The sequence below is a fragment of the Diceros bicornis genome, chromosome 18 (genome assembly GCF_020826845.1).
Source record: "Diceros bicornis minor isolate mBicDic1 chromosome 18, mDicBic1.mat.cur, whole genome shotgun sequence".
Lineage (NCBI taxonomy): Eukaryota > Metazoa > Chordata > Mammalia > Perissodactyla > Rhinocerotidae > Diceros > Diceros bicornis.
Window position 1 is genome coordinate 57,378,883 of NC_080757.1, and position 20,526 is coordinate 57,399,408.

Here is a 20,526-nt window from a genome sequence, read left to right on the forward strand (position 1 = left end):
CGAGGCCCCAACTCATCAGAGAAGTCAATGCAGTCTGCTGTCTCGATTACCAGAAAAGCGGCGGGACAGGTGCGGGACCTCGCCTGGCCCGCCCCGCTCGGCTAAGCCGGGGTCCGCGGTCCGACCCCCCGGGCTGCGCCCGACGGGCCACCGTCTAGCTCAGCGGCCGGCGCGCGGCCGCTCCCTGCGTCGCTCCGCCCCCCGCAGCCACCTGGCGGGGCCCCGCCCCGGCCGGACTCCGAACTGGAACGGGGCTGCGGCGCCCCGGAACGAACCACTCGCGCCAGGGGGGTGTGGCGGCTGGCGCGGAGCCGCGGGCGCGCGGGCCACGATGGCGACCCCCACCCTCGGACCACCCGCGTCGGGGCTGCAGTGCAGGGGCCGCGGGGCCGCGCCGGGCTGAGCCAGGGCGAGCGCGGGACAGGACGGGGGCCGCGCCCCTCCCGGGCCGGGCGTCGCGATGGGCCGGCCCGCCGGGCTCCGCCAGGTGCAGCGCCGCGCGGGGCCGGGGCTCGGCGCACCTCCGCGGGGCGGGGCCGGGGCGCGCCGCCCCCTCCTCCCGCCGCGCTCCTCCCACTCCCGGCCCGGGATCAGCCCGCGACCTGGGAGCCCGCGCCCCGCGGCCTCGCCGCCACACTTTCCTGGGAGCGGCGGCCCCGCGGCACCATGAAGAAGTCGTACTCAGGTGGGCGCGAGCCCGGGGCGGGCGGGGTCGCTGTCCCGGGACGAGTCCTTCTCACCTGAGCGGAGGCGGCCGCGGGTGGTCGAGGTGCCCCGGGGGCCGAGCGGGTCCCCGGACTCCCGGGTCGGGCTTTGGCGCGTGGGGCGTACGTGCCGGGACAGGTGACGCAGCCCTCACCCCGGATCGGGATCGAGGGGCCCTCGAGGCGTCGAGACCCCCTACGGGCGTGGCGCTCCCTTTGCTCCCAGTCGCAGCTCCGAGCCCGCGGGGTCCGCTCGCCGGACTGGGACCGCCGGTGACGGGAGAAGTCCGGGCGCCCCAGCCCTCTGACCCCTGCACGGCTGGGCCCCGCTTCTGACCTTGGCCGAGGGTCACCTGCCACTGCTCGCTCAGGTGCCCGGAGGGGACGCTGTGGGAGCCGCAGGACTGGCCACCTCTCCCGCTCGCCCTCCTGCCCTTTGTACTCCCACTGGAATCGCTCACTTTCCAGGCGCCGCCGGTCGGGGTGCTTCGGCTCCCCATGTGCATGTGTGTGTCGGGGTGGGGGTGGGGCGGGTGGAGGCTTTCCTTGGGTTCAGCCTCCAGGGCTGGTGGGCCAGGCCATAGCATCCTTTTTTCAGATGAACTCCTGTTATTCCTCTACCCAGTGGAGCGCGGGAAGTTCGCCAGATGGGACCATCCAGCAGCACTCGAGCTTGGCAACTCGGGTTCCTCTTTTGGGTCTCAGAGTGCCATCGGTGTGCCGGCATCCTAACTCCAGGAGCAGGTCTGACCTCACACAGGTGGCAGAGGCCTGGCTGGCTCTCATCACTGGCTCAGGATCCTTTATAAAAGGATTTCTCCTCTGGTATGCTGAAGTCCCATTTCACAGATGGGCAGACTGAGGCCACGAACCTCGCAGGGCAGGTTAAGGGTAATCCAGATTGCTATTCTTTCTCCTTTCTTTTTTTTCTTTCTGGTTTCCTCCAAAAGGATCCAGGCAGGATCCTTTGTCCTCCTCAGTCCTGAAGTAATAAACAGCATCTTTTCTTCTCCTTACACTGCAAGCTTTCTCTTTGTGTTCCTCCCCTTAATCTATTTGGACATGAAGTTTTCTGCCAAGGACTCATGAATTAATTTTTATTGATAAGAGGACAGAATTGTGGGACTTCATTGGAGCTGAAGAGGTTGTTTGGGCCATCCTCCTGCCTTTGGGCCATTTTTCAGTCTCCTCCTACTTTCCACATTCAGGAACCAAAACGAGTAATAAAGAAGAATTCATCTCAAGGAGGGTTACTCAGAACTTCCTCTAAAATACCCTCCTGGGTCAATGGCTTAGAATTTCAGCTCTCACCTCCTTGTGGCAAACAGCGTGGCCCTTCAGATGCCCCGGGCACAGCTCTATCTCAGGAGCGTGGGCGCGTTGATGCAATGGTGAGGGAGGCGGGGGCTTCCAGGTGGCATATGCCGGGGTTTGGCGCTTGGCCTGCCTCCCTCCCTGACATGCTCCAAATACTTGAGATGGTTGTGGGCATCTCTGCCGTGCGCGGCCCTTTCCCTGGGATCGCTAGCCCAGCACAGCCCGGGGATGGCTGTTTGCTCTGGCCCTTGGCTCCTTGTGCTTCCCCTCCTGCTGGTGGGTCTGGACAGTGAGGGTGATCGGGGTCCTCCCAGGTCATAGGTGCTTGGCCTTTTCCCTGGAAGGACTTTGAGACCCTCCTACACAGATGCTGGAGGGCCTCTGAAGCAGGCTTGATGTCTCCTCTCCTCCAGGCCTCCCTCCCTGCCCCCAGGTAAATTTAAACCAAAAAAGGTGAAGCTTTTTGCTGTAAGTGGAAGTAGAGTCTATGGGCTGTGTGGGAACCAGCTCTTGTAAAGGCAGCCTCCCTGGCTCCTGTGTTTACCTGAAGGGGCGAGGCCCTGGGGAGTGGGAGCAGGGAGGGCTTGGACCACTTCCAGTTTGTTCCCCTCCTGGCAGTGGTCCCAGGCGTGCTGGGTCAGTCTGCTGCATGTGAGTCAGGCTGGAGGGGCTGGCCCAGGGGCAGGTGGCCTCTAGGCCCATTCTGAGAGTGCTCCAGTTCCATTGGTGCTCCCCCCACCCCCATTCCGAGTAGGAGCACTTTGCAGAAGTCAGACTGACCCCTAAGTAGCATCAATGCCATGAAATTAAGGAAAGCTGCAAGTGGTGTTAAATATCCCCCAGTGTCCCAAATCCAGGGACAACCAGGAAGGCTTTTGTTTTTCAGCTGGACTGAGTGGGGTTATTGCTTCTGGGCCTCTTTATGGGCTTGAAAATAAATTGAATGGTTATAATGTTCTCCGTGGAGCTGGTTTGAGCACTCTGGCGTGAGCTGGTTTTGAGTCTCTGAAAAGGGGAAAATTTTTAAAGTGTGTTTTGGGGGAATCTCGAGGGCCTTGGCTGTGTGTACATTCAGTGAATACACATTGTGGGTGGGGCATGTACAGGTGGGGTCTCGAGGGCACAAAGGTGATGGAAAGATGTGGTCCTTGCTTGCAGGGGACTTGCATTCTCTCTGGGGAGGCAGGATGCTGCTGAGACACCTGCTTGTTAGCATCCCTCCCACCCGAATGGCAGTGCAGGCTCTGAATGCCACCGAATGCCCTGGAAGGAGGAACTGAGGGCCTGATGGGAGGTTTTAGGGGGAGCAAGATTGAACTGGGCCTTGAGGAATGAGGAGTTTTGAGTAGGTGGAGAGTAAACAGCGTCTTTCTGGGTGGGGAACAAAGCAAAGGCCAGGATGGGGGCTTCAGGACCCGGTGGGCACGTGGGGGCGGGCTCTGTGCGGCAGCCTGGGTTCGCTCCAAGCTTCTCCTGGATGCACCTCGCCTGTTCCTCCAACGGGGCAGAGCTGACGGCAGTCTACAGGCGTTGCAGTCCAGCGGTTAATCACACGGGCTTCTGAAGTTAAATCTTAGGCTGGCCCCTCCTCGCTGTGGGGCCAGGGACTTCATCTCATGTGTCTATTTGGTAAACAGGGATGATGCTAATTTGTTGTTAGATTGAATGCGTTCAGACATAAAAGGCTTAAAAATGCCTGCTGTGCCACTTGGAAGCTGCTGTCATCTTCCTTATCCTTATCAGCAGTAGAAGGACGAGGAGGCTGTGTGTCTCTGCATTTGCCAAGGTGCCCAGGAGCTGCTGGCGCCTTCCCTGTCCCCCTGCTGCTTTGGAGTCAGGAGTGTGGCCCGGACTCTCTCCCCCAGCCCCTGTGTGTTGGAGTGTGCCTGAACCCCTCTGGTTCTCTGATGTTCTCAGCTTGGGGCTTCTTCTTGCACACTGGGTCATGAAGCTTGCCTTTTAGTGTCCCTGGCTCCGCTGGGAACCCTCATGGCATAGGGGGCACTTCCCTGAGGCCCACAAGCCACAGAAATGGGCGGGGAGGTAAAATTGGTCCCTGTGTGCACTTGGGAATTATTCTGAGATTCTTTGTGGCTTTCAGGAGATTCCCAAAGGGGTAGGGAGAGGGGGAGGGAGAGAGTCCCTGGCCTGACCCCAAACGTTAAAGAGCTCTGCACCTGGCGGCTTCTCTGGGGGCCCAGGCAGGGCTGGAGGCTGCACTCCAGAGGAAGCAGCCTCAGCCGAGATGATACCCGCTCAGCCTCCCCCAGCGCTCCAGGAGCTGACTTCTGGGAAGGCAGAGGAACTGTGCCCTCAGAGAGCACTGTCCCAGTGAGCTCACCCCGGGCGGTGGGGCGGGGGTGAGGGTGCAGCAAGGGTGCCAAGGCCGAGCTCCTTCCTCTTTTCTGCCCGGCCCCCGCCCCCTCCCACGCCTGTGCTCGCTGCCTCTGGTCTCCTCAGGTCCGAGCTTGCTGCGCTGGCTCATGCAGGGGGCCTGGGCGGAGAGCAGGAGCGCCTTGTGCAGTTAGTCTGTGGCTCCGTCGTCCTCGTGCCCAGGGTCTTGGATCCCTGGGGTCCCCCAGTCCTGGGAGAGCTGGCTGAGCCTGAGTCCTGGGGCCAGCCCTCTTCCCGGCCTGTTGCAAAGGAGGGAGGCATGCTCAGGCATGGGTGACCTGCCTGCCCGCCCTTCCGGCTCGCCCCAGACCACAGTCACCTGCCCGTCAGCATCTCCCCAGCCTGCCTGGAGGGTTTCCAAGAGCCAAGTGCCATGTACCTCGCAATGCGTCTGAGTTTGAGACAGCCCGCCTTCTCCCTGGAAGCCCCGTGTGACTAGTTCACGCCAGGACAGGTGCAGAGGGGACGGGGATTGCTGCTCAGGAGCCCTGGTCTAGAGTCCAGGAAGGAGGCACTCCCCACTCCCCACTCATCTCTTTGGGCCGCCTCCACTGAGACTCTCCTGCCCACCCCAGGTGGCCCCGCGTGGACGGGACCTGGAGGCAGACCTTGTTTCCGCAGGCACCGCTGTTTGTCCCTGGGCAGTGTTGTGTGTGCTCTGCAGTTTGCTTAAGATGTACTTGATAAGCAAGCTTCAGCACACACCAGTGCAGGGCCTAGCCCAGAGGAGCGCCAGCTCCTGGGCGGATCCAGGGGTGGCCTTGGGGGAAGGAGGGCTGGAGAGCCCTAGGCCTGAGGAGTGTGAGCATATGGGTGGGGAGGGAGGTGACAGGCTGGGTTTCTAGGCCTCCGTTTGTTACCTTGGAACACCCTGGCTCCAGGCATTGCCAGGGGATTTATGGGGGATCAGTGGGTTTGAGTGACCAGAGGAAGCCCCCTGGGGACCTGCATGGAGCACACGAGATCGCAGTCCCCCCCCCCCCCACCGTTGAAGAACTCAGTCTCCTGGAGAGGCTTTGGCCAGAGGGTCCCAGTGGCAGCTGGCAGAGGTCACCCGATTCAGAAACACTGACCGAAGGGCATCTTGTCCTGGTGGGTGCAGGGCCCTGGGACGGCAGGTACCCTGGTCAGGCCTGGGACCATGGGTCACTCAGGCCTGTGGGGTGCTGAGCTTCACTGAGAGCACTGAAGGGTCCCCAAGACTGAAGGGTCGCCCCTGCCCCTTTCCTGCTGGGCCAGCTGTGCATGGGTCCCAGGAACTCGGTTGGCTTTGCTGCAGCAGCCCTGCTGAGCTGTGGGGTGCCTGTCTCCCGGATGTTCCTAGCCTGTTCCTCTCTCCCTATGGATTCAGTCATTCATTCTAGAAGTATCTACTGGGCGCTGCTGAGTGCTGGCTCCATGTGTCCTTCCTGCAGCCTGGCGACTCCCAGCCCAGCTCTGGAAGGGCGGCCTGGCTTTGGGTCTCCAGGGTTGGTGTGTCACTCTACTCCCAGCCCCGTTTCTCTGTCTTATCTCCCTGTCCCCGGCCTGGGCCCGGGTCCATTTGCAGCCCGCGTGAAGGGGGCATTGAGCTGCTGCCAGCAGAGGGGGTGGCGGCTCCCAGGCGTCTTGCTGTCAGTGGCCTCTTGGAAGCTCTGCAACAGCTGAGCTCTGTTCTGGGCCTAATCTGACCTGGTTCTGTGAAGTGTGACTGCTGGCAGTCTGCAGGCCTCCAGGGCAGGAAGAGGGGCAGCACCAGGGAGAGTAAGGTGATCTCAGGTCCCAGGTGGCCCTCAGGCCCGGGCTGCCTGCCCTCTCTGGCAGGAATGCGAGTCAGGTGTCATCCTCCAAGCGATGTTGGCCTGAGGCCTCCAGCAGCTTTTTGTGTCAGGGAGAAGGGACCCTGAGTGGCCACTCCAGCCTACATTTGTGGGCCCTAGCTTCCCAAGGGCCCCTCGAAGAGCTGGGTGGAGCGAGGAGGGCCAGAAAGGCCTCTGTCTTGCTGGCTCACTCCCCTTGGAGAAGAGCGTCCTCCACCCTCCCTGGCCTGGGTTTCAGAGGTGGGGGCTGTGACGGATGGGGCATCCATTGCCCTCTTGCTGGCTCCTGGAGGGACCTTGCTCCTCCCAGGTGGTTAAGGGGCATGCAGTGAAGCCTAGGCTGTGGCCGGGACGCTCTGGGCCCCCTCAAGGCTGCACTTGGGAACGAGGGGGCTGACCACGCAGCCGTGGAAGTTTCTGAGAGCTGTGCTTGGGCCCCTTGTCCCAGCCGGGCCAGGCATGTTGGGGCAGTGGCTGAAACTCTAGCAGTGGCGACTGTCTGCCCAGGTTGGGGATGGCTCCCGGTGAGCGGTTACCAGGAAGGGCTGGGCAGAGGCAAGTTGACAGGCCGCCTCTGGGCTTGTCCTGCGGATCAACCTGATCTGCATCCTGGGGCTTTCACAGCTTCCCGTAAACTGTGCCTTCTGTTTCCACCCAGGATCAGATCCCATCGGGAGAATAACACTCCTGTAACCCAAGCCACTTGGAAGTGGGTGAAATCCAACCCATGTTGGCTTCCAGCCTGTTGAAGACTGGGCTAATCAACGTGGAGGAATTGGGGAGTGGTTTGCAAAACTCCCTAATAAATACGTGGCTTTGGCTCTGTGGCCACAGGGAAACACGTGTGTGTCGAGGTGGGTGTGCGGTTGTTGTGCGGGGGTGACAGGTGTAGACACGTGGGGACATCAGGCGGTGGAAGAACAGCCAGGTGCACACACTGGTGGCACCTGGGGCTGGAGACGAGGAGGTGGCGGATTTCTCGTCAACGTTGGCATCATGCTGCCCTGGGCGTCGGGGCTGAGGTGTGGCAAACTCAGCGCTGGGGAGTGAGTCATTCTGGATGGCAGCGCCTTCCTGGTGGCTGGGGGCTGGCACTTCAGCTGCTGGACCTTTGCCTTACATTTTTTTAAAGAAAAGCTTTCTAAAATACACTGGGTGTCTATTCTTTCTCTTTTGCTTTTTTTTATTCAGTTGTTGTTCGTTACTTATTGCCAAGGGATGTGAACAGGAAATTAAAAGGACAAATTCTCCAGTCCCGTCAGTTATGACATCGTGTTTCGTGCTCCCTGAGTCCTTGTCTCCACAGGTACAGGACATGTCATTTCACTATCAAAGTTATATAGAGTTCATGTTCCCTTTAAACAGAGTTGCATATTCCCCGTAGAAACCATTTTTAGTTCTTCTCTTTTCACTTGAAATCAGATCTCGTCCATGGATTCCATGATTATGCCTGAATGGTTCTTCAGAGGGGATGGTCCCTAATTCACTTAACCATCCTCTTACCACGCTCTTATACAGCCTGACGTTGACCGTCTTCCTCGATGACCTGGGCCCATGACCCTGTAGTGCGGTGCTGTGCTGGGCTGAAGATGTTGCACTAGCCGTGCTTATAGCTGTGGGTCACGGGCAGGGTGGATGCTGGAAATTCCCCAGGTAACTAATGTAGTAAAATGTTGCCCGTGATGATTCCCTTTTCCAGCGTTCCTGGGATTGCCCCCAAAACCAGACAAGTGTTCTTGCCATAGCATTTTATGAAGAGGTTTAATGAGCAGAAGATGCCGTTTGCCCTGATCATCAACCTGCTTATAGCCGCTGAGGAGTCCCAGGGCTTACTCATCATTTACAAGATCAGCCCTCTTGCCTACAGTCCTTGATGCCTCTCTCTGGGGCTCCGCCCCAGCCTCTCCTCTCCGTCTCTTCTTTGTGCCCTACAGGATGCATCTGGATCCTGGGAAGTGTCTCTTTGCTTCCTTGAGCCAGCCTGAATGCCCCAGTCTTGGAGATGGGCCTGTCGCCCAGGTGACCAGCCCCCTCTCCTGGTGGTCATTCATTCTGCTGCCTGGTTTCTTGTGGAGAGATTTCTTCTGGAACCCCAGGTGCCACAGTCAACAGTGCTGATGTCAGCCTACCCTCCATGGTTGCCATTTTGTTCTGTCACCTCCCCATCTTCCTAGGCAGTCCTCCCAGGGTCCCCACCTCTCTCTGTGGTACTTCTTTGCTATAATCTATAGCTACCCTCTAAAGGCTGATGAAACATGTCTGCCTCTTTGGTGACTCGCAGGCCTGTTAAGCAGCAGGGCTCAAGACTGGCGCAGCCTTCCCCCATATTCTGGGCCATTCTCCTGGGCTGCTTTTTGCTGTGGCCAGCAATTTCTGATGGCTGACCATCCTCCACGTTGTCCATGATTTTCCCTTTGGTCCATGGGCCGCACTTTGTTAGTCTGCTCTTCCTTCTCACGTGTGTAATTTGCTCATGGCATGTGTATTGAGGATGTGGAACAGAAGGACTTAAATGTAGGGAGTTGGTTATACAGATGACAGAGGAGCAGAAAAGCCAAACCGGGAGCAAGGAGGCACTGGGGCAGAGCCAGGTTGTGTGGGGTTTATTCGACTCTTTAAAGGTATGAACATGATTTTTTTTTTTTTTTATGAAGAAGACTAGCCCTGAGCTTACATCCGTTGCCAATCCTCCTCTTTTTGGTGAGGAAGATTGACCCTGGGCTAACATCTGTGCCCATCTTCCTCCACTTTATATGGGACGCCGCCACAGCATGGTTTGCCAAGCGGTGCGTCGGTGCACGCCCGGGATCCGAACCGGCGAACCCTGAGCCGCCGCAGCGGAGCACGCGCACTTAACCGCTTGCGCCACCGGGCCTGCCCCTGATCACTTCTTTATGTGATGACTTTGCAATATCATTTTCTTTTGAGAGAATAGAAAGTTAATTCATCTTGCTGGTTGATCAAAGTTTACTTTTTACTTTTGGTATTTGGGATGCATGAAAAAGTGTGGCTTCACACAGAGTTTATGGTACTGCTATGGTTTTTTTGCCCTACAAACACAAGGATTCTGATAAATTCTATTTTATGTGATTCCCAACAAGAAAGAAATAGAGAAGTATGGGGCATTTATAACTGTATATGCTGCATTCTTGCATTTGTTTCTTTTTTTTTTTATTTTTTAAAATTTTTTGTTTATTGCAGTAACATTGGTTTATAACATTGTATAAATTTCAGGTGTACATCATTATACTTCTGTTTCTAAGATTTTATTTTATTTATTTATTTTCCCCCAAAGCCTCAGTAGATAGTTGTATATCATAGCTGCACATCCCTCCAGCTGCTGCACGTGGGACGCGGCCCCAGCACAGCCGGAGAAGCGGCGCGTCGGTGTGCGCCTGGGATCCGAACCCGGGCCGCCAGGAGCGGAGCGCGTGCACCCAACCGCTAAGCCACGGGGCCGGCCCTATACTTCTGTTTCTGCATGGATTACATCATGTTCTCATGTTCACCACCCAAACTTGCATTTGTTTCTGACCAGATACTTTGTTTTGACTCATTGAAGAGAATTGAATTCTCTGCTTACAGCTTGATGTCTGGTGATTGGAGTAATTTTCCATAGACAGCTTCTGGCTCATACGTTTCAAATCTTGCTTCTCCCTCGCTGCCCGTGTGTCTCTGGCACCAGACACTGCAGGACATGTTCAAGTCTTATCCCTTCCGATTCTGCACGGTAGAGAGGTTTGGAAGAGAAGGTGGAGGGCGTGTTCCTGGACTTCCACGTTGGGATGGCTAGCAATCACTTAACTGTATGTGGAAATCACTGTGAACTATGTAATTATAGCCCAACTAAATCCAAATTAAAGATCTTTCCAATTCAACTTTACCTTAGCGGGAGCCCCCAGGTACAGCAATCCCTCCACTGGTGACTTCGCAGGAGCACGTGCGGCAGGCAGGCACTCTGGGTGGATATAGACAGCGATCTTCACTGATTGGAGTTAAAATATTTTCTGTTTTGCAAATTTTACAAACATGTTTGACCATGTGGGCGTGTTGAACATGACTGACCACGTGGGCGTGTTGAACATGTCTGACCACGTGGGCGTGTTGAACATGTCTGACCACGTGGGCGTGTTGTTAGGCCCTTCTCGGTGCCTCAAGAGGGTCGCATGTGAGCCAAGGGCCCTGGAGCTAAGGTTCCTTAGCCTCGAGGAGGTGACCTAGAGATGAGCAGTGGGTCAGAGGGTCAGAGGGAGGAGCTCATGTTGCCAGAGTCCAGGGACCAGGGTCACCTGACAGGAGCCTGGAGAAAGGTAGGCCTGTCCGGCAGGACTGCAGCTTCGGAAGAGACAGACCCTGCTGCTGGAGAAACCTTCCAGGGCAGAGAGGCGGAAAGAACTACCCTGGTTCTCTCTTGCTCCCACCTTCCAGTCTCCTCCCATGCCTCCCATTGGTTGAACCCAGCCCAAACCCCAGACCTGCGGAGGTCAGTTCTCCTGCCGCTGAAAGGAGAGCCTGGGAGGGGCGGGGAAGGGAGGGCTATGCTTATGCTTAAAAACTATTTGTTGCTGATCTTAAATTCAGATTTAACTGTGTCCTGTATTTTATATGAGTGGGACCCAGAGTCCACACGCCCGTGTGGTGAACCTTCTAGGGAAGGGCTCTGTGGTCCTTGGTCAGCACTGCTGTCCCGTGATGGACTTGGCCATCTGTGATGCTGCTGCCTGCTGCCTAATGTGGCAGAGCAGAGCAGAGCCTTCCACATGCATAAGCTGCTGGCACCTTCCCCGACCTGTGAACCTGTGAGCGGGATACCGGTGTTGGCTCCCCAGTGGGCTGTGAGTGCCACCATAGAGTTGCCAGGTCACTTTTGGTCTCCACTGTATGCCCAGCTCCTTGAACGGTGCCTGGTGCAGAGTAGATGCTCAATAGTATTGCCATGAGTCTGCATTTTGTAGATGCAGAAACTGAGGCTCAGAGAGACTAAAAACTTGCCCAAAGGTGCAGGAGGTGCTGGAGGTGGGTTCGCACCGTGATCTCTCCCACTGCACACAGAGCTCTGGCCCAGGGTGTGGCGCTGCCTCAGACCCTTCCCTTTCCGCCCCACAGCTGGACCCCAACCCCAACCCTAATCAACAGAGGCCAAGGGCACTGCACCAGAACCAGCGGCCCCCTTTTGGTTGGCACTTTGTAGCTGGGCAGACTGTGGGCTGGGAGCACCCCCTCCGCTTGAGAGAGGGAATGGCAGGGCAGGGCGGGTCAGGGAAGGGACTAGCAGCCCTGGCTTCAAGGCCCAAGGCTTTGCTGAAAACACAACTTTCTGCAGCGTTTAGTCTTCTGCAGGAGCACGTTCCCAAAGGCTAAAGGATTCCTCACCTTGTGGCTGAATAAATTGAGGTTCGCTTTGGTTCAGAGCCCCAGCTGCCAGCCCGGAGGGAGGGTTGCCCTGCCCTTGGGCATCACCAAGAGAGTCTCATCTCCCCTCCCCAGCGCACCTACTCAGTGCTCACCTGACCGACTGCAAAGGCCAAGGGAGGAGGGAGGAGGTCATCTCCTTATCTCAGGTGCCTCTGCAGATAAGCCTGGAATTTGACTCTTCACTGCCGCCTGAAACCCTTGACTTTGATCCAGCCCTTCACAGCTTTTGTGAGCAAATGAGCTGTGCAGGAAGGGGGGTGAAGACTGTATCCTGGGGGTCTCCTCCATCCCGGGATCAAAGAGGGAGGGGGCAGTTGGGGAGGGGTGGGCGGCTCCTGGCTGAAGTCTCTGTGACCCTGTCCTTTCCTGAGGGACTCTCATGAGTTTTAAGAAAAAATTAAGGATCGATTCTTTTGTGCGGATCGGCTCTTGTTGTTACTGAAAATGGATGTTTGTACTGAGTTTTCACAGCACCTCTTCCTGCAAAGCTCCCTTTTGAGAAATCGGTGACATTTTTTCTTTTTTTTTGAGGAAGATCAGCCCTGAGCTAACATCTGTTGCTAATCCTCCTCTTTTTTGCTCAGGAAGACTGGCCCTGGGCTAACATCTGTGCCCATCTAACCCCTACTTTATATGGGACGCTGCCACGGCATGGCTTCCTTCGTAAGCAGTGTATAGATCCACGCCCAGGATCCGAACCTGCGAACCCGGGGCCGCCAAAGTGGAGCACAAACTTAACCACTACACCCCCAGCTGGCCGCAAGAAATCACTGACTTTTTGACTGGAAGAAGGACTGTCTGGGCCCCCTTTATTGTTGGTACAAGAGCAGAGTGGGATGTGTGTGGGTGGGTGGGTGAGTGTGTGGTGGTGTCACCCTCCCCTAGGGACAGCCTGATTCTGGCTCTGCCCCCTCCTCAGGTTAAGACGTCTGGGCTGAGTGAGACCCCAGAGGGCTTGGGAACAGCCGCCCAGATTGTGGGTGGGGACGTGGCTCTCCGACTCCATGAGGAGGACACATGCAGTGTATGGCGTTCCAGTCATTAAATAATAATAATACAATAATAGTAATACATTAACTCAAGAGTCTGTTTAGGTTCTCAGTGCCTATTTAACCCTTTCAACCTTCTAATTTACTAGGTTTCATCATCAAAACTTGGTTGAAAGGAAAAAATAGAAGGCCTTCATACCAACTGTATCCTTCTCTCTCCTACCCAGACCCCCAGATTGTACACACAGAAGAGAGTCCCAGAGATAGGCATCCAGGCTCCTAGACCCATGGGCCGGCACCCGTCTGCAGGGCTCCTGTGTCCAGTGGGGCTGCACCGGGCGAAACTGTGGTGACCGGGCGGGGCGGGCGCCAGCAGTCCACCTGGCGGTGGGTGCTGCCGTCAGGCTGCGGCGGTGGCTCCGTGTTCCGAGTGCTGGTTCTGCAAGGAAAATGCTTCCCAGGGCATCCCATGTCCCCACCCCTGCCCGGGATCTCTCTCTTCTCTTGAGGACCAGGGAGCCGCATCTCCTGGTCTGGCAACCTTCCTTCCTGCTTTGGGATGCTGCGATTTCTTTGTTTGTCCCCACTCCCTGCCTTCTGCTGTCTTTTACCTCTTCTCATCTGAAGTGTGTTTTAATCTCGTGGCCTTGACATGTTAAACTTTACTGGTGTTTGTCACTGGCCTGGAGTTCAGGAACATTTGCGAAATGGCCCTTACCCTGGCTCAGAATTTCCGAGGACGGCCAGGTCTGGGAGGGTACCAGGATTCTGAGCCCCCAACTCCTGACTGTTTTCTCTGGGTTAGGAAAGTGCCCCACCTTCCCCTAATGTGCCCTCTGCCCTGGAGGGCTGGCGTGGGGGGTTTTGACTTCCCTTAATGGGGAGGGAGTCAAGGAGAGCTCCTGGCAGCCTTTCCTGGGGTAGCAGCACCCAGGCTGTAACATGCCAGGTGCCTTGGTTATAACTCATGTCTTGTTAACGTGCATCAGCACAGGGCAGCCCAGCCTTGTTAATTCCTAATTATAGATCCCTGGGTCCAGGGTGGTGTATGTGGTCGGAGTATAATAATAGTAATGTTATTATTATTATAATTCATGTACTAATAATGATAATAATACCATCATCTACTGAGTGCTTAATTCATGCCAGGCCCTGTGCTAAGTGCACATAATGTGTGACCTCATTCGATCTTAGTCACTGATGAGTAAACACCTCTCTGTCCCATCCGCAGATGGGGTGCTGAGACTTGGGAGGGGGAGGGGATACTCTGGCCTCGGCTGGCGTCTGGGGAGGGCTGGATTTGAACCCTGTTCGTCCACCTCTGCACTCTCCTGCCTCCCTGGCCTCTGAGGACTCAAATAATTTGGTTTGGGATGACTCCAGACAGCTGAATTTCAATCGCCTCCTTTCTCCAAATATGTTTTATTTTAAAATCACATAAAAATAACTCAATTCTCAACTGGAACAGCCGAGCCCTTAGATGTTGCGGAGGCTTTTCCGGCTCCTTCTTCGCTGGACTCAGACACGGCCTGAGTGTTGGGTCCAAGGCCTGGATCTCAGCTGCTCTTGGCCTGAGGTGTCTCCTGGCGGCAGTGGAGGCAGCTCTGAGGGGGGAACCTCGGGCCACCACCTCCCCTGCTTTAGTAAGGAGCCTGCCTTGCATCTCCTCCGTGCCAGGGGCTGCCTGGCACCAGACACGTGTTTTGGGAAATCGGAAAAATAAACAGTGCAGATAAAACAAAAACTCCCCCCGAGAAATCTGAGACAGATGCTGTTTTTCTCCTTACCATGTCCCCACCCCCAGCCTGGGTTTGGGGAAAAGAGCCCAGAAAGGCTCTTGGGGATCAGATGCAGAGTGGAGCTGGGGTGGGAGGGGGTTTAACCTGAACAGATCCTCTTCATTTTTACCTTTGCCTGGAAGCCCGGGGCAGGGGCACAGGCACGGGTGGGTAGTCACAGCCGGAAGTGACTCAATCCACAGGAATGTTGGGCCTGTTCCTTCTCTATTCCTCGCTACGTGCTGTTTCCATATTGGGGACTCATTGGATTTATGGGCACGGCTGTCACTCACTGGTGCCACTCTTGGCCCAAACAGCTGGCCTCTAAGTAGCTCATGGTGTGTATGTAGGATGGGGGGGACAGATGATGGTCATTCTCGTGTGTCATTTATGTAGCGCAGCTCCTGATTAGGTATGTGGAGGGAGGTCACAGCCACCGTGGGAGTGAGGCCGGCTGGGGCCTGGGATGCCCGGGTCACTCCTCTGCCTTCTCAGCAGCCTTGTGCAGCAGGGCCTGTCCTCCCCGCCTCCCCTTCCCTGCCAGCCTTGGGCAGCTCACCAAAGCCACTCCAGGCTCACCCTCTCCTGGTCTTAAGGGGGCTGTCAGTTTTGGGAGGCAGATGCTGGACCCTCCTGCCGCCTGCAGGTCTGAGGCTGTGGTCCAGTCTCCCTGTCCGGCAGGGCTGGCCTGGAATCCCTGCATTCTGGTTGGACCTCTGAGGAAGGCTGGTTGTCATCACTCAGCAGTGAGCAGACACTTCATCAGGGTCAAGTGGGCACTGAGGGAAGGAGGCTCATGTCTCTGCTGTGTGAAGTCACTGTATTAGAGTTCTCCAGAGAAACAACCAATAGCGGGGAGAAAGAGAGAGATTTATACTGAGGAATTGGCTCATGTAATTACGAAGGCTGAGGAATCCCACAGTCTGCCCTCTGTAAGCTGGACACCCAGGGGAGCTGGTGGGTTGTTCAGTCCAAAGGCCTGAGAGCCAGGGGAGCCAATGGCGTAAGTCCCCGTGTGAGGACGAGAGAGGACCCCTGTCAGTCAGGCAGAGAGAAGGCTCCCCTCCTCCCCTTCTGTTCTCTTCAGCCCACCCACACTGGGGGAAGAGCTGCTTCATTCAGTCCACTGATTCAAACCCTAATCTCACCCAGAAACACCCTCACAGACACACTCAGAAATAATGTTTAGCCAAACATCTGGGCACCCAGGGATCCAGTCGGCCTGACACACGTAGTCAACCATCACGGTCACGATGTGGCTGGGTTGGGGCTGGGGGATCTGCAGGAGAACTCGACGGCTGTGGGACTTCCTTCATCTGTGAAATGGGGGTGGTGGCACCTGCCTCCTGGGGTCGTCGGCTTGAGTGAGTGGGAGAATGGACATCCAGCTGGTGGCTGTCAGCCCTGGCGAGTAGAGGTGGCTGTGACTGCACAGCGTCCCCCCAGCCTCCTTCAAGGGTCAGCCTGGTCCCCCCCGTCTCCTTGAAGCCTCGCTGGTCACTCCAGGCCCCCGGTGCTCACTTCCTGCTCAGAACTTGTGCCACATGTGTCTTTCACAGTGTTTACATGGTGGGTGGGTTCAGCTAAAACTGGGGCACGTCTTGGGGTTCTCCCAGCCCGGAAAGAGGCCCAGGCTTAGGAGCAGGTCTGTGTCAGTACCAGGCCCTGAGGGACAGACTGCACCCATTCTGTCATCAATGCTGGGTATGGCATCCTGCAGACGTGGAGAGGGGATGCGTCCCCGGGCGTTGCACGTGAAGCCAGGTCTGCAGGTCGCCCTGCTTGAGGCTCTGGAAACTTTAGAAACAAGGCTGACTGCATCCACTCCGGGTCCGTCAGTTTAGGAGTGGGTTTGTGGAATGAATGATTGAATGATTGTTATGAGAGCCCCTCTGGAGGACTTGGCAGGAGAGGAGCTGACACCTCTGACCCCAGCATTCTCTGTAGGCAGGTGTCTGGGCCCACCCTGGCCCCCTTCTCCAGCCTGTCTTGCTGTCTGGGGAAGCCTTCTGCTGGCCATCTTGGGCTGTACCTGCAGCTCTCCAGAGGCTGGCCTGGTTGCCCGTGCGGCACACCCCCGGAGCGCTGTGATCTGGCAGCGGGCGGGCAGCTGCCTGCTGCTCCCGTGGGTACCCCTCCTGGCAGCCTCTTGGGTTTGCTCGGTTTAGCACCTCAGCAAATCTCCTCGAGTTGGGACTTGCCTGCCATAAGCCTCTCCCAGGAGCGCCCTGGGCTGAGGGGTGTTTTCGGGGAGGGAGCGTGTTTTTGGGGAGGTAGCACGAGGCCAAGGCCGCGTTAATCCTGGGCTCTGTTTTGTTCCCACCTGGAGGACAGGGGAGAGAATAGCTCGTCCTCCACCCTCCCAAGTCCGGCCTGGTTCTGCCCAGTCCTGGGAACAAAGGGCACCGGGTCAGGGACCCCAGTGCCAGAAAACCCCGGTTCACAAGACAGGGAGATATGGGTTATACCACGGGGCTGGCGGGTGCCTGACGGGGTGCCAGCCCCTCTCTCCGTCCCCCCACACAGTGTGGCACACTTGAGCCAAGCCCAGATTTTGGAATTTGATGGACTTGGGTTTATTCTGGTCTCAATTCTGAGTAGCTGTGTTGCCTCGGGCAAGTTACTCAACCCCACTGAGATTCAGCTCCCTTATCTGCAAGATGGGGTAGTGAGGGTTAGGTGGGAAAACATGTGTAAAGGGTTTGGACCGGTGCTCGGCCAGTGGCCAGCATCCAGGTGGCTGTGGCTGTCATTGCTGGTGGCTGTGGGGTCCGGTGTTACCTGAGAGGATGAGAGCCTCTGGCCTCACCAGGGACTGGTTTCTGGTTCTGGAGCCCCCGGCAGGAGCAGAGGCGAGGATACGCCCAGTGTTAACCATCCCCCAGCAGCCTCGTGTGACCTTTGCCCTCTGCCTCTGTCTTTAGGAGTCACTCGGACCTCCAGCGGCCGTCTCCGGAGGTTTGGTGACCCTGGCCCGGGTAAGTGGCTTGTTCAGCCTTGGCCCCCTTTGTTCTTCTGGTCCAGGCCCTGGATCCCATGTGGCCTTCTCAGGTGAGTGGGGCCACTTGCCTATTGCCCAGGGAGACGCTGCCTTTGATGGCTCTGGTGCAAGTGGCCTTCAGGCCTGTTGACCACAGCTCTGCCAGAGGCGATCTTCGTGGGGGTGGGGGCCGCTCACATCTCTATAGGTTGACACCCTGGGCACACACGGGTGGGACAGAGGAGAGAGGAGAGGGAGGGATGCTGCAGGGTGGTTAAGGTGCTGAGGCGATGGGCACCCCATGGAAGTGTAGCTTTGACCGTGGGCAGCTCTGGGCCGGGTCAGTCCATGGACCACTGTGCCTGCTCCCTGTGGCCCTGCAGAACTGAAATGCAGAACTGAACAGGTGACAGAGCAGATACGGCAGCGTTAACCAGTATCAGATAGGTGGGCTCCCGGTGGGCATCACCGAGCTATTCTTTCTGCTTTTTGTTTATGCTTGTTGTGATGGCTTCTTTTCAGAGAGGACATTGGGGCCCAGAGATGAAGGGACCCGCCTCCTCTAGAGCCCACATCCCACCTTCTGGACCAGCCCTGTCCTGTGGAACTTTCTGTGATGGTGGAAGTGTTCCATTTCTCCACTGTCCAGTATGGTGGCCACTACCCACATGTGACTATTGACCGCCTGAAGTGTACATTGTTTATTTTATTCATTCATTCACTAGCATAGAATTATTTAGTTGATTTTTTTGTGTGTGTGAGGAAGATCGGCCCTGAGCTAACATCCATGCTAATCCTCCTCTTTTTTTGCTGAGGAAGACTGGCCCTGGGCCAACATCTGTGCCCGTCTTCCTCCACTTTATATGGGACACTGCCACAGCATGGTTTGACAAGTGGTGCCTCTGTGCGCTCCCGGGATCCGAACCCAGGCCGCCAGCAGTGGAGTGCGTGCACTTAACCGCTATGCCACGGGGCTGGCCCCAAGTTAATTTGTTTTAAATGTGGCTAGCGACTGTGAAATTAGACAGTTCTAGATGATGCTGGTTACCCAGGACCCAAGAATTCTGTACCCAGATGTTCCTGAGGCTACTTCCGGGGCCAGTGTAAACCTCTTCCCAGGTCCGTCCTCCAGAGGGGACACTCACCAGTGGGCTGGGCAGCCCCAGGCTCATGGGAGGCTGAGGGGCAGCTCTTTGCAGGGAGTGAGGGTGGGAGAGGGGTGACATGAGATGGTGTGTGGATGTGCAGGCTGCGATGTCCACACGAGTGTCTATGAGGCCCCTTGTGGTGCAGGATGGGGCCGGGTGTGGGAAGGGAAGGGAAGGGTGACGCCCGGCTGGAGGCCTCCAGGGTGGCTGAATGATTCACATTTGTGGTTAAGCAGGAGCTCCGCCCCACAGCTATGTTGGGCCACTAACCACTGGACTGCCCAGCCACTGCTGTGTTTCTGGGGAACTTTTCTCCAGGCCTCTTGCCTCCGGTGCTGGTCTCCTTATCCATCTCTCTTCTTTTCACCAGCTGGACTGGGTCTAGGGGCCTTGCTCTGAGATGGGCTGGGGAGAGGCCCCAGCCGTGGGGGTGAGGGCTTGGGAGGCTGGCGCCGTGGGCTGCGTGGACACAGCCTCCTCTGGCCATTGCTTCCCTGTGCTCAGCCCAGCCAGTTTTGTGCCGTCAGCACTTGGCAGCTGTGGCCACGGCTCCGTTTGGAACCCTAAGGCATAATTTGCCAGAGCCTGAAGCTGCAAGTCAGTGATCTGGGTTTCGCATGGGACCGCCTGCTGACACACGAGATCCTCACTCAGGGCCTCTGGGCTCTGACCTGAGACACCCCTTCCTTGTCTTCCTGGCTCCCGTCTCGAATCCCTGCCTCCCAGCGGCTAAGACCTTGGTCCAGGCAGGATTCTTTCCTGGACCCCCAGCCTCTCAGCCCTCCAGTCACTCTGACCATTGCAGAATCCCCCTTCGGAGCCGCCGTCCACCCCTCTCCTCCCCCTAGCCTGACCTCTGCCCCACATTCTGCCTGATCCTCTGTCTCCTGAACCCCCACTCCCCCCCAGAAGGGCAAAGGGGACACAGTGCAGTGCTTCCTCCTTTATTTTAGGTTCTTCACGAGGCTGTGTTTGGGACTAGGCCAGGGATGGCTGTTTCCAGCATGAGCCGCGGTCTCTCAGCTCAAACTATACCCATGGTCAACCCTTTGACAGACTCACTCACTTTCTGTCCTATTTTTAAAAATTAGAGTTGTTAGATACATAAAAAATAAAAACACCTGTGCACCCACCATCCCGCTTAAGAAATAAGGTGTTACAGGTGTAGCCCCAGCCCCTGGGTGGCTCTTTCCACGCCACCCCGTTCCCGCCGAGGTGGCTGCTTGTCTGAGTTTAGAACCGGTCACTGTGGGCGTGTCTGTGTGGTGTGTCTGCAGACAACATCGCGTCTCATCCTGTGTCCAGGGGGAGACAGCTGCTGCTCTTTTGCACAACGAGATGACTGAGATTTACCCATGCAGCTCTGTGTTGCTTAGTTCATTTATTTGACCACAGGCGAGAGTTCCTCTGTGGGGAGAACAGAGTTGTCTACCTGACGGCCTGTTGCTGAAGATCCAGAGGTGTCCCTTGTTACAAATGCCGCTGGAAACGTTCTCGTGTGTCCCCGTGCTCGCGTGTGGGTTTCCCTGGGCTGGGTTACGGGAATGCCCACCCTCAGCCCTCCCAAGTGGCCTTCCGGTTTGTTTTCCCACACTCACCCATTTTCCGTGCCTTGAGCATCCTCTCTGGGCAGCTGCCTCCCCGACCGACTGCAGTCCCTGGCCAACCTTTGCCCTGGTTCCCACGGCACACCCAGCGTTTCCCCTGGGTCTGCTGCCTCGCCTGCTTGCGGCCCAGCCTGGCCAGCCTGCCCTTCCACCCCGGCTGGGAACCCGGGAGCCTTCTGCTGCTGCCCTGACGTCCGGTGTGTTGCTGGGTCCTGCGTTTCCTCCTTCAAGTACTTCTGAGGTTGGTGGCCTCATCCCTGGTCCCACCCTCATCCTTTCTTGGGTTGAACAGTGTCCCCCCAAAAGTCTTGTTCACCCAGAACCTCAGAAATAGGTCTTTTACAGACCTGACTAGTTAAGGATGTTGAGATGAGGTCATACTGGAGTTGGTGTGG

At 56.8% G+C, this 20,526-nt stretch overlaps 1 protein-coding gene across 1 annotated transcript in view; it reads left to right on the plus strand.

Moving 5' to 3' along the window:
• Positions 1 to 507: 507 nt before the first annotated feature.
• SEPTIN9 (septin 9) overlaps positions 508 to 20,526 on the plus strand; it is a 166,775-nt gene continuing 146,756 nt past the window's right edge. The window contains exons 1-2 of the mRNA XM_058561735.1: positions 508 to 685; positions 17,321 to 17,374. Of these exons, the coding sequence (XP_058417718.1) occupies positions 667 to 685; positions 17,321 to 17,374 (73 nt within the window). The 5' untranslated portion in view covers positions 508 to 666. The remainder of the gene's footprint in view (positions 686 to 17,320; positions 17,375 to 20,526) is intronic.